The sequence below is a fragment of the Balaenoptera physalus genome, assembly GCF_965194825.1.
Source record: "Balaenoptera physalus genome assembly, chromosome: 5".
Taxonomy (NCBI): Eukaryota; Metazoa; Chordata; class Mammalia; order Artiodactyla; family Balaenopteridae; genus Balaenoptera; species Balaenoptera physalus.
Genome location: NC_138884.1, coordinates 123,644,529 through 123,658,748, shown reverse-complemented (window position 1 = coordinate 123,658,748; position 14,220 = coordinate 123,644,529). Strand labels below are relative to the sequence as shown.

Here is a 14,220-nt window from a genome sequence, read left to right as displayed (position 1 = left end):
CTCCCTGTCAAGCCTTCTTCTAAGACATACTCCCTCCAAACAGTGCAGGGCTTCCTTGTTCAATTCCTTCAGGTCTTCCTCTGACCATCCTACCTCAAGTAACATGCTGCTCCCCTTCCCCTCCCTCTCCTCCTCCCCTACTATATTTTTCTCCCTGTCATTTACTTCCATCTCTCTTTCCTCATAATTTATTTTTTTCCTTGGTGACTGTCTCTCTCCTCTCAGGTTGTAGATTGTAAGCTATATGAGGGCAGGGTTTTGCCTCTTTCTTCATGGCACCTAGGACAGTGCCTGCCACATAGTAAACACACAATACATGCTTGAATAAACAGGTAAACAAACGGTAAGCCTGAGTTCAGACTGGCCGAAAGACTGCTATGATGATAAAATTTGAGATGACTTAGGGAGGTTTGAGTGGCTGCCTGGGAGTTATGTTTTAAAATTCACATCTTTTAGTCATAGAAAAAGAGCATTCAAGAGAATTCTTAGAATATAAATTGTTCTGTTCAATCTAAATCGCATTAGCAGAGTACTTAAGAAGACAAGTTGGGATTTCCCTGGTGGCGCAGCACTTAAGAATCTGCCTGCCAATGCAGGGGACATGGGTCCAATCCCTGGTCAGGGAAGATCCCACATGCCGCAGAGCAGCTAAGCCCGTGAGCCACAACTACTGAGCCTGCGCTCTAGAGCCCGTGTGCCACAACTACTGAGCCTGTGCGCCACAGCTACTGAAGGCTGCGTGCCTAGAGCCCAAGCTCCACAACAAGAGAAGCCACTGCAATGAGAAGTCCACGCACTGCAATGAAGAGTAGCCCCCACTCACCACAACTAGAGAAAGCCCACGGGCAGCAACGAAGACCCAAAGCAGCCAAAAATAAATGAATAAATAAAAAATTTTAAAAATAAAATAAAAAAAGACAAGTCACAAAAAAATTTGAGTGAAGCTACCCTTGGCAATTTTAAAATCAAAGAAGAGTTACATTTCAAACATCTTCATAAACCTGTGTAGTTACACACAGAAATGAAACTTTTTAGAGCTATGGACAAGTAGTTGAGGAAGTCTCTACTGGAATTACTTTCCATTGAATGACTTATCAACATTGAAACTAAAAATTCTAAGCGCTCAAAATATTTAGCAGACATTATTCAAATCCAGCTTAGCGCTACTCAGTATAGAGCAAGAATTGGTATTAACGTATTGAAAAAAATCAGAGAATAATGCAGAATCCAGAAACAAAAGCATACACATAGCCAGAACGAGACAGATGCAACACCTTTTGCTTCTTCTAAATGAGGGGTCAAAATAAACTCATAGATATATAACAAGATTATCTGTACAAATATTTTTACCTCATTTAACTTGTTAGAAACCTATATATAGTTCATTCCATATTCCATTAATTCTATGAATTCAATTCTCAGTTATTCATTTTTGTTGCCTTTATAAAGTCCCAGGCTAATAGAATTGTTTCTGGCATTTTTGTTTTTTTTTTGTTTTTTTTGGTGTAGTCAACTTTTTTTTTTTTAACATCTTTATTGGAGTATAATTACTTTACAATGTTGTGTTACTTTCTGCTGTATAACAAAGTGAATCAGCTATATGTATACATATATCACCATATCCCCTCCCTCTTGTGTCTCCCTCCCACCCTCCTTATCCCACCACTCTAGGTGGTCACAAAGCACTGAGCTGATCTCCCTGTGCTATGCGGCTGCTTCCCACTAGCTATCTGTTTTACATTTGGTAGTGTACATATGTCAGTGCTACTCTCTCACTTCGTCCCAGCTTACCCTTCCCCCTCCCCGTGTCCTCAAGTCCATTCTCTACGTCTGCGTCTTTATTCCTGTCCTGCCCCTAGGTTCATCAGAACCTTTTTTTAAATTTTTTAGATTCCATATATATGTGTTAGCATACGGTATTTGTTTTTCTCCTTCTGACTTACTTCACTCTGTATGACAGACTCCAGGTCCATCCACCTCACTACAAATAACTCAATTTCGTTCCTTTTTATGGCTGAGTAATATTCCATTGTATATATGTGCCACATCTTCTTTATCCATTCATCTGTCAATGGACACTTAGGTTGCTTCCATGTCCTGGCTATTGTAAATAGTGCTGCAGTGAACACTGTGGTACATGTCGTTTCTGGCATTTTTAAAGAGAGGTCCAGACCAGATGGATCCAAATGGCATTTATAAAAAAGATTTTATTTCCAAAAAAGATTTTAATTTAAAGAAACCCAGATAAACAGTAACTGTTATCAAGTTGCTACTAAACGTGATCTTTCCTAATTGGTGACACAGGCTATGATAATACCTTTTATGTTCTGTCCTGCCTGTGAGAACCAGCATCACTTTTGCTAAAACTTAGGTTGAGAATCAATATAAAAATATTTGCTAATATTTATTGAATACTTGCTCTGTTAACCTTGTTTATAATATTGTAATCTTATGAACAATTACTAAATAAATTTAAAAAATAAGTATATATGAGTTTCAAAAATAGGGAGCAAACACTAAGATTTATTCTCTTTTCTGAATGTACAAGAGATTAAAAGATAAATAAATACATTACCAGCTTAATCTTTTAAGGAAAATGAAAGTTAACAAATTTGTAACTATTTGGGAAAAAAAATGAAAACAAAGTGTTTTTTTTTAAAGAATATTGTCTTGTGCCAAATTTATGAATTTTTCCCACATCCTTTAAACAATTAGAAACCAAATGGTATTTTTCAATTAAATTTCAAAATTCTCACCGTAGTTATGAGACCAATTTTATAAAGAAAAAGATTTTCATCCAAATTTCAGTTTAAGGAATCTTAGCACGCCAATACATGTGGTATTTTTGGAAAGTTGGTACAGCCCAGATTGCCTTTCATTGAGAAATACAACAGGGTACAGAAGGTCCTGCTTTCTATGTTACATGGCATCATGCTCCCCAGATACTCAGGCTTACAAGCAAAATAGAGAATACTTTTTATTTCCTTCTTTCATATGCCATATTAGCTTTGAGCTTTCACATATTTAGAAATAGCAGTATTTTGGCTGAAGAGTTGCCTCTTTTGCCCTCCTAGGTGTTTGGAAATTATATTCTGTTCTATATTTTATTTGAGTTTTAGTAGTAATCCTGGTGGTGGTGCTCTTTGACTTAAAAGTTCCTTTAACTATATATTAGGTTGATCTGAGGATGAATAAAGTCCTTTTTATATTAGCAATGGTAGATTAAAAATAAGATTCAAACATCTCAGGAAGACGTCCGGCAGTAGAAAAGACTTGTATGTGAGAGACAGATCTGTGTGACCCTGGGGACATCACTTAAACACTTGTGGACTCAGTTTCTGCATTTGTAAACTCAGGCGAATGCCTACCTTATAACATTTGTCTCTGCTGATTGATGAAACATCACACATAAAGCCCCCAGCACAAAGCCTGATACATAGCAGCTAATTAGTTAACATTAGTCACTTCATTTCCCTAATCTCTATTTAATGTACATTCTTGAATGGTAGTAATAAAGAACCAACACCAGACAACAACATTTACTTTCTACCTAGTAAATTCAGGTGACTGAGGAGACACAATCTCATACTTTGTGTGGAGGTCAATTTTAATTTTTCTGATTCTTGGTAGACATACACAGTAACTGCAATTAGAATAGGTACACCTTAGAAAGTCCTTTCATATTTCATATTTAATTTACACTGCAACTTGGTGGTGTAAGATTGAATGTATTATTACTTTCTTGTTTTAGAGATTAGAAAAATGTCACTTTCTGAATTGAAATGACTTAACAAAAGTGGAGATGGAACTTGAACTGCTGGGCTCTAAGTTCTGTGTGGTTTCATGACATTTTGTTGCCTTCTCACAAAAATACATGTTCTTCCCCTTTATAGTAACATGCTAGTGGACAGTCGGCCACTACATGAAAAATATGTTAGGCAGCTAAAAACTTCTCAGGGTAACTCAAGAAGTGAGGTTGGTCAATAAAGCAAATAAGAATTGAGTGTTTACTGCTGAGAGTTTATTTTTCTTTAAAAATAAACTCCAAGATCTTTTATAAGATTAAGATATTTCTTAAACTTTAGGGTAAAGTGGACTTGACTGAGGTTAAGTGGTTTGTTAACTTTATTTTCCTTGGGTTCGTCTTTTGGTATCACTTACAATGATTTTACCAAATGAACTAACAGTTCTAACAGTTTCATTGCCTATTTTCCAGCATATTGCAAATTTAGAATCTTAATGAATTGATATTAAAATTGGGGGAATGCATTTAATATACTTGAAAAAAGTCTAAAATAACATGTGAAGGGACTTCCCTGGCGGTCCAGTGGTTAAGACTCCACACTTCCACTGCGGGGGCACAGGTTTGATCCCTGGTCAGGGAACTAAGATCCCACATGCCATGCGGCCAAAAAAACAAATAAATAAATAAATAAATTTAACATGTTAAAAATTTTAAATATTTCATATTCAATCTCACAGGCAGTTTTGGAAGAATTTCATATATCTATATCTATATAGGAATTTGGATGTTGTCTTTCTCTTTTAAAGTAACTAATGTATCTAAACTTCAAATTATTTGTTCAAAAGAACACTAAAAACATATCAAAAAAAGATTCATAATGAAGTATAAGATGGATAAGAAATAGAGATGTAAAATATGAAGATCTTATATATTGGGATAAAGGAATTTAGTCTTATTCCATAGGTCAGTGTCAAGAACTATGTAAGGTCTGGGATTTTATCTTACCTACAAGCTAAAGAGCTTAACTGCTACTATTTCCTGATACTGGTAGCAGACATGAGTCTCCTGGATCAGAGACAATGGACTTTATAGTTCATGGCAAAAGGAGTGGCTGAGTGTCAACATTTGCTTACACCAGTTCCCTATGCCCCCCTCCCAATCCCATGCGAGTGGCACACAGGACCAGTGATGGACGCCTGTGCATGTCGTGGGTTGTGTTAAAGAAGAACATTAACCTTGGGGAATTCACGGCTTTTAAAATAAAGAACAAGCCTACTTCTTGTCTGGAGGAAAGAGTTACCTAATCCCGCAAGGTTGCTCACTGCAAACACTACCCTGAGAAATGCTCCAGATAAAGAGCATACAGGGTCTTTCATTCTCGACACACACAAAAGAATATATAGGGATGCTCAGGGTGACAGCAGACTGATACTCCCTACAGCAAGCAGCACTCAATATTTTTGATGCCACGGGAGTTACTTCTCTAAAGCATAAGAAATATTGCCATCAGTGACAGTGCTTCTTAAGCTGGTTACTCTCAAGAGGAGCAAGGAAAATCCTGCACCCTTTGCGAAAGGCTTCAGGTAATTTTTATACAACTATCTTACCGACCTAAGCATTGGAAGCCATAGAAAGCTTGGTAGCGAAAGGAGTGCCATAATCATATTTTTATTTTAGAAAGATGACTCAAGACATAGTGTGGAGATTGACCAGAGTGGACAAGATGAAGACAGGATCTAATTAAGGAGGCTGTTATGGCAACCATGGTAAGTGACCATGTTGTGAGTTAGTGTAAATTTGTGGATGTAGAAGATGAACCGAGAAAGGAGTGCTAGACTGGCGTAGGGGAGAAGACAAGGGTGGAGAGCTGTTGGAACTAACATATTGGTGAGGAAACCAGCAGGTAGGAATTTGAGAGGAGAATAAGTTTGAGTACGAAAAGATATCAGGTTGTTTTTGAAAAGCTGTACTTGAAAGATATACTAATTTCAGGGGACTATAGATGGAACATACCTGGGCTCAATATATATCAGAATATATATCAATATATATCACAGGCATTCTATAGATGATTTAGAATCTGCCAATGAAATTCATCTCCTGTTAACTTAAAATTAGTCAGGATTAGTCACTTCCCAGTCAGCTCTGTCTCTCACACACACACACACACACACACACACACACACCCCACACACACCAATGTGCAACATTTAGCACACTATATTGAATACTGGAGTCCACTAGACACTTTAATTCATGGCATTAAAATCTTAGTTAAAAATAGCACAAAAATCTCAACATCCCTGGGACCAAATAATATCCAAATGTATAATATTGTCTAAAGTCCTTAGCGAATGGATGTGATAAATAAATAATCCAAATACCTCATTTAAGCCAACAGTTGCAACCTCTTCTCATTCAAATTCATATTTTAAAACTAACTAATTGGGGGGATTGTTTTGGTGGTCCTAGTCAGTGTAATAGAGCATAAAAAATAAATAAAGGCTTAAAGTTGAAAAAAATAAAAAACAAAAAACTAATTAGGGGGAAAGGGAGGCATAATTTTGATTTTATCCTCTTATTTCTCTATCCCAAATTGTATCAATCAGTTACCCCTAAGTAAAAGGCATACAGCAAACAAGAAAAAAAGCCAGAGTCTGGATAACTAGTTGACGATAAATGAGAAGTAAAACATCATTCTTGGTCAACATTCCAGCTCAGGGCAGCCCAGATCATTTCATAGGCAAAACTGATGTTCAATTATTTTTGATCTATCTAATTTGCCAGCCTTATTAGCTCTAGATACAACCATCTGAGGCTTCAAAAGTTGGTAAGGAAGAAAAATGGACTTTCATAATTCTGAATTGCTGCTATTTGAGTAAATTCAACAAGCACACGAGAAAAGCTGGGCTCTTGGAATGTATCTGCAGGTAATAAGAGTGTCTTCAATGTATAATACAGAGCCAGCGGCCATGCTCTTACCTGGTTGCAGGTATTGATGTCTATGCCCCCTTTGAGATATTCCACTACTTTGTCTAAGTTGCCTGCTCTGGCAGCACGGAGGAAGCTTGCATTGCTGTCAGACTGTGAGAAAAAGAAAAGACCTTTAGTGAAATATTCATAAAATGAAAACATATCAAAGACAGAAACACAAGAATGTTTGCACCATGCATCAGAAAAGCTTCAGTTGCACTAAGTGTCCATTGACAGATGAAAGGATAAAGAAGATGTGGCACATATATACAATGAAATATTACTCACACATAAAAAAGAACGAAATTGAGTTATTTGTAGTGAGGTGGATGGGCCTAGAGTCTGTCATACAGAGTGAAGTAAGTCGGAAAGAGAAAAACAAATACCATATGCTAACACATATATATGGAATCTAAAAAAAAAAAAAAAAAGGTTCTAATGAACCTAGGGGCAGGACAGGAATAAAGACACAGACGTAGAGAATGGACTTGAGGACACGGGGAGGGGGAAGGGTAAGCTGGGACGAAGTGAGAGAGCAGCATGGACATATATACACTACCAAATGTAAAACAGATAGCTAGTGGGAAGCAGCCGCATAGCACAGGGAGATCAGCTCAGTGCTTTGTGACCCTCTAGAGGGGTGGGATAGGGAGGGTGGGAGGGAGACACAAGAGGGAGGGGATATGGAGTTATATGTATACATATAGCTGATTCACTTTGTTATAAAGCAGAAACTAGCACACCATTGTAAAGAAATTATACTCCAATAAAGATGTTAAAAAAAAAAAAAAAGAAAAGCTTCAGTTGCAAAATATTTCAATCCTGAGTTTAAAACACTGAATAATAATTCACAGTACAAGTCAGCAACTTCAAAGTATTTCTAGAGAGTTGTTTAAGGACATTAAAGTCAATAGGAAATACCCTCTGCTATATTAAGGAGTATAAAAGAATAATTAAAATAAAAATAATTATTACCGCTTTACTCCAAATCTTCAGCCACATTTGAAGATGAATTACACTACCCCCAAATCCACTGTTATCCATTCATTTTAGCTTCAGGAAGCTAGTGACTTTATAGTGAGCCTAACGTCGAGCTAAAAAACAAATGAAATAAGGTACTGGGTTTCTTTCTCTTCCTTTACTGTTTGGTTTTCAGATGCATCTGAGGGAGAGCACTGAGTATGGGTCACCTGACAGTCTGTCCTCACTATAAGGGAATAACAAGAGAGCTCCAAGGATGCTTTGAGGAAAGCAGATAGCGCTAGTTGGCAAGTGTGGACTGGGTCGATGCAAATTTTGTGATCCCAGTAATTTTGGAAAAACAAGATTAAATTTAAACTAGCTGACATAATACCAGGCTCAAATCTCTCGGTAAAGATGATCACTCCGGGTACAAATTGCTTTTTAAGTCCTCATCTTGCGCCCATTCCTCTCAAGATCCAATCCTGGGAGAACAGCTGAATTTCCCCCACAAAAAGTCTCAGGGAAGCTACTCAAGAGATGTAGCTACAGTCGCCCTGCCTCTCTGACTTGCTGTCAAAGTCTGATTTTCAAACCTTAACACAAGGATGATGATAAACTTTCGTTAGGTTCCAAGACACTGGCATCATTTTATAGTTCTTTGGGTGGTACAACATCTGACTACAGAGAAAATGGTAACACAAAAAGGGACCTACTAGGAATTAAGATTCAGGTGGGGCAGCTCTTAATCCATCTTCCTCCTCAGTAGGCTGCCTTGCCCTCCCTCGAAGGATGGACTTGCCCAGGGCCCTTGGCACACTCTGTCAGGCCTATTTATTGTGACTGGTGATGACGTACAGAGATAGAAATGGAAGCGTTTTCTCTGGGAGTCTCAAATACAGAATTATTTGCATACATACCATTAAAATGATTTACACAGGGGAAGACTGAAAACCCTAGGACGAAATTACCTCATATTTAACCCAAATACCACAATGGCATATAAATTTACGAATAATATAGGTAATTTATGAGGATTTGAGAGGTATGACTGAAATCTACACATCTGGAATTCATGCTTGGCGTCTTTTCCAATGCACCCTGGTATGACTAACATCGCACTGTTTCTCCTCCTCCCTGCCCTGCTACGATGCCTCACGCTCCATCCTTCCTGAAAGCTGTGCCCATGGCAGGGTGCCCCAAGTATATCTGCAATGCTGCAGGGACTGAATTATGACTCATTTTTAAATGCCTATTCTATGAATGTATTTTGCGGCTTGCAGCAAATTCTAAATTCCAGGAAGATTTTCCGCCTTCAGGTTTCTTGCCGCAGTACTTAAAAGCAAAACATTACACTCTGCATAATGTTCTGTCAATATCCCACAAGAAACATCATTTACTAAAAAAACAACAAAAATTAATATTAGGTCACAGAAAGTATGACAATGTTATTTCCCATAGATTTTTAAAATAAATCCACATGCTCTATATTATATATTATATTAAAGAGGATGCCTAGAAAGTACTTCCATCTTATACATGAGGCTTCATAATTATAGGTAACATTTATGAGTGTTTACTGTGGGCCAGGCACAGAGCTAAGAAGTCATATGCATTATATCATTATTACAATAATACTAGGAGAAAGGAACTATTATTACGCTCATTTAATAGGTGAGGAAAGAGGCTGGGAAAGTTTCCAAGGTCACATAATTATTCAGTGGAAGATTCAAGATTTAACTCATGTTTATCAGCCTCAAAGCTAGTCTTATCTGCTATTCTACCTCATCCCTGCAAAGTATCAAAGCAGATGTTAGTACAAATACCTAACCTATGAGCTATAAGTTTGTTTCATTTGTGATAACCTCAGTATGCCCTTGGTCGACATATTCGCCCTGTAAATCATGGCATTTGCTAAACAGAGTGTCTTAGCTGGAGAGGGAGTTCTTGGCAGACAGCCCTAGCCTCAAATGTATCAGCCATCTATGCACCTAGAAAAATGAAGAGCTGGCTTGAGACAAACTAATTAGAAACATACTCACTTGGGAATAAAGAAAGAGATGGTAAAGTACACACCACATTAAAAAGCCAGTTGACTGTCTCTCTCTACATGTCTAACATGATTAAACTCATGAACTAAGATCAGGGTTCTCTATCATTCTTGTAAAAAAAAAAAAAAAGAATGCCATGAACAAGTAGAGCCAGAAAGGAGCACCTGACCCTTTAGGGATGAAGAAACACCTGGAGACACCCTGTGGAAGCTTACAGAGGCAATTGTTCGTCTGAAGGGGGCATCTGGCATCACGGAGGGGAATCTATTAGACCCTCTTAGAACTTTCTCTAGGGACTGGGCATGACATTGAGGATTGCTTTTGCTGTTACATAACAACAAGTTTTAATAACTATTTTTCTCTTTTCTGAATCAAACTCCTAAAAAGTAGAGGCAAGTCAAAGACTTACAGCCAGTCCCTGGAGTGTTAGCAAAAAATGCTCCCAGTGTTTTCGAGGGGCTAGAGACAGTGGAAATGTAACATCTGAGCCATCCTGCCAGGGACCTCTTCAACAGTTGAGTCACAGTAGATTTTGCTATAAGTTGCATTCTTCTAGAACCCCATTAAGGGATTGAGTTTTCCCAAAGTGAGAAAATGTATTAGAAATGCATTTTGCAAATGCAAATAAGTGTGTTATTATAAAACGGTTCCAGAGCATGAGTTTCAAGAACAAAGTTCAAATGAGACTTCAAAATTTATATGTAGATATTGACATCTTTGAAGGTTAAAAGTATAGACCAGCATAGAAGTATATATTTTTCTCCTACTTCCACATAAACACATGCAAACCCTATGCTACAAAGAGGTCAATCTGTGATTAGAGCTCTTGACACAAGAGCTTAGGATAAACAGCAGTCAGTCTGGTTACCTTCAATCAACACAGAGATAAAAGAGGATTCAGGGCCTCATGGTGAGACATGCAGCAATTTTTACCATGCTATGTTTCCCTCTGAGTATGACAAAAGTAAGAATTTAAAAATTAAAATTAGGTATTAGTAGGGGAGAAGCATGCTTTCAAAATAGACTGTTGTCTCTTGCCTCAACCAGGAGCTGTCACACATAAAAAGTACAAGAAAGAGAAAATGAGGCAATAGCAATTCCTTCGGGGGAAAAGTCTCAGACAAATAGACTGACCTCTTTCTGCTTTGCTGCTTTAGGTCCCTAGAACTCTCAATCCTAAAACCAATTGTACTTATGCCTATAAAGTGTGACTCTGGGCAAGGCATTCAAATGCTGAGCTCCACTTATTTTAATCTGCAACAGATGGATGTCATTAAAACTTGTCCCCTTTTCAACCCGAGTGTGGCATCTCAAGCCGAGAAAGAAAAATTTCCTCTTCAGTTCTTCTTGACACAGTTCTGTACACTTTTGATCAGAACATTAGAAAAACAATATTTTCTCAGCATCCAGCAGGGTGGACATGAAAGGCAAGGAGGAATGTGCATTCATAGAGCCACATTATGTCCTAAACGAGTGCTTCCCCGAAGGGTCCAGGGGCACACTCACAGAGATTCATGAGTTTGCTCCAAGATTTTGTAAAACTTCTATGCTTACAGTTCAATAACAACCTAATAAGGAGAATATAAGCATGTTCCAGGTCATCTAGATGGCTACCCTTTAACTGAGTACAACCATATAATTTTGATATATGCCTTTGTGTTTAGAATTCAGTGCATAACAGTTGAAATAGGGATGGAATATAGACAGATGCATGGGATGCAAAATATTTTGCCATGGGACAGAGACTGATCAGAGAATCTGGCCATCATACAAGGTAGGATGTAGCAAAAGAACCTGAGCACAGCACTCAGTAGCACATTAAAGCTGCAAATAACAACAGGCTCAGATGCTATCTTTGTATGGTCCAACTTGCCTGGACTCTTAGCAGTGACTGTAGCAGAAAATCCAGAGTAAAATGATTTTCAGTTCCCAATTGCAGCTTTTACTGGATTAGGTACACATCTTTACCACAATACTAACTTCATCTCCAAGTAAATGAAGAGAGCTTTAAATGATTATCAAATGGCATGCCATTAAAATTGGCATTGGCAAAGTTCTCTGATCACTTTAACTATTCTGAAGTAGGAAACAAAACCTTAAATGTATCAATAATGGTTGTACAACATGCTTATAAAAACGTACACTCTATATTATTTTCATTGAAGTCAAATTCAGAAATGTATTATAGAAATCTGAGGTTAAATCTTTTTACTGTTAAATCCAACATCTGTGATTTAGTTTTAGACAATCCTATCCATTCTATTACATTGGTGTTATTTATTTGAATAATACTAGTTTTGTAGTTCTGTTCATCCTTAATTTGTACAACTTTCTTTTTAGTAGTGGTCTAAGAGTTTAAGGAATTTTATGTAGTTTGATTTTTACACTTAAATTAACGCTATAGGGAATTCCCTGGCGGTCCAGTGGTTAGGACTCCGTGCTCTCACTGCCAAGGGCCCAGGTTCAATCCCTGCTAGGGAAATTAAAACCCCACAAACCTCACAGCCAAAAAAAAAAGTCTTTTTTAATTAAAAATAAATAAATTAACACTACATTAAAAATAACAGCACTGGAGGTCACAAACTTTTTTTATACTTCAAAAGAGACGAATACATTATTCAAGTTTGAGAAGCAGGCATCCTCTAGCGTGACTCAGAGCTACCAGCCTCAACTAGCCTAGGGAGTGACATGGGGCGCCTCCCCGCACAGCCTCTGGCTTATTCTGTACCCTCCACAAATATTTGCTGACTGATTAACCATAGGAAAGCACATGCTCCTTGTGGAATTTAGGGAATCTGCTTATTTTCTTAGGATGCAGTTATTCCTTTGTAAAAACAGGGTCATTTACCCGCCTACTCCAAGATCCACATTTTTATAGTAATACAAAATAAATAAAATGTATTAAAATCACTTGAGGGGAAAACCTTTAATATAAACATAATGAAATAAGGGACATTTCTACAATTCCTTAGGTCTTTTCCTAGGAATGTTGGATAAGTTAAAACCAGCAAATCACGAGTTGTATGATCTTGAGTCTTTTTGTGGGTCTTAATTTCCTTATCAAAAAGTAAATGTATTTTATAGAGTTGCTGGGAGAATGAAATAAGATTTGAAGATGCTTAGCTCAATGACAGGCACAGAGGACACTGACCGAGCTTTTTTAATAATTGTAGTTTTTCTTGTAAATTATAAAGGCAAAACAACAATGACAAATCAAAGGATGGATGCGTACACATTATCTTCTTTAAATAAAAAGGTTGTTTCCAGAAGACCAGAGTGTTTGAAAATACTTTGCTGTGTGCAGGTGTAAAAGGACAAAAAAGAAGGCAGAACTGGGTGTGGTCTGTCTCCGAAGATGAAGATTTTACAAAACACCCTCTTTGTGATATATGAATGCTTTCACTTAAATAATCATACTTTTGTATAGGGACTGCTGGATTGTTTAAATGTTTTAGCTCTTTTAGTAGCTCAAATTGTTATCCCTATCTTGTCATAAACCAAAAACTGGGGGGCAACTGAGAATTGCACACTACATGTACTGAAATATTTCAGAAAGAAGTCCACAAGTTGCCTTCCTGCAGTTAGAACATATAAATGACCAGTAAAACACTTTATACCACGAAATCCTACTTAATTTCAATTCAGCTGGACACTAATAACAAAAACTGCTATAAACCATAAGTTTGTACACTGTAGTTCAAACATGCTGATTAAGCTCCATTTTCAGCGTCATTTCAATAGGTTTTTACACTGCTATTAAATGGGAAATGCAGAAGGAGCTCTGATCTTCAGAAAGAAATAATGTAATTTCTCTAAAGATTGTTCTTACTTCAGTGACCTATGTTTTAAGAAAATTGGTTCAGGCATAGGTGTTTCTATTTTACTTTTAAAATGTTACTTAACAGACTTCCCTGGTGGTCCAGTGTTTAAGACTCTGTCCTTCCAATGCAGGGGGGGTGGGTTCGATCCCTGGTCAGGGAACTAAGATCCCACATGCCACATGGTGAGGTCAAAAAAATAATAATAATAATGAAATAAATGTGTTTTTAAAAATAAATAAAATAAAATAAAATGTTACTTAAGATAATGAATGATTAACACATTAAATTAATGATTAACACATAAAATATCAAAACAATATCTAAATTCTGCCTACATATTTTAAGCAAATATCTTTTTGATATGTGAGATCATTTGAAATTACACTTTTATATAAAGACAAAGATTTTTTTTCCCTTAATTAGTATTACACTTTGACACTGATTTTTTTTTTTTTTTTTAATTTTATTTATTTATTTATTTTTATTTATGGCTGTGTTGGGTCTTCGTTTCTGTGCCAGGGCTTTCTCTAGTTGTGGCAAGCGGGGGCCACTCTTCATCGCGGTGCGCGGGCCTCTCACTATCGCGGCCTCTCTTGTTGCGGAGCACAGGCTCCAGACGCGCAGGCTCAGTAATTGTGGCTCACGGGGTCAGTTGCTCCGTGGCATGTGG

At 37.3% G+C, this 14,220-nt stretch overlaps 1 protein-coding gene across 32 annotated transcripts in view; it reads right to left on the bottom strand.

The window, feature by feature from the left end:
• Window positions 1-14,220, bottom strand: part of ANK2 (ankyrin 2) — a 689,779-nt gene that overhangs the window by 207,726 nt on the left and 467,833 nt on the right. For all 32 annotated transcript variants that reach the window (XM_082462711.1, XM_082462716.1, XM_082462697.1 and 29 more), the window contains one exon: window positions 6,728-6,829. In XM_082462711.1, coding sequence (XP_082318837.1) covers window positions 6,728-6,829 — 102 coding nt within the window. The remainder of the gene's footprint in view (window positions 1-6,727; window positions 6,830-14,220) is intronic.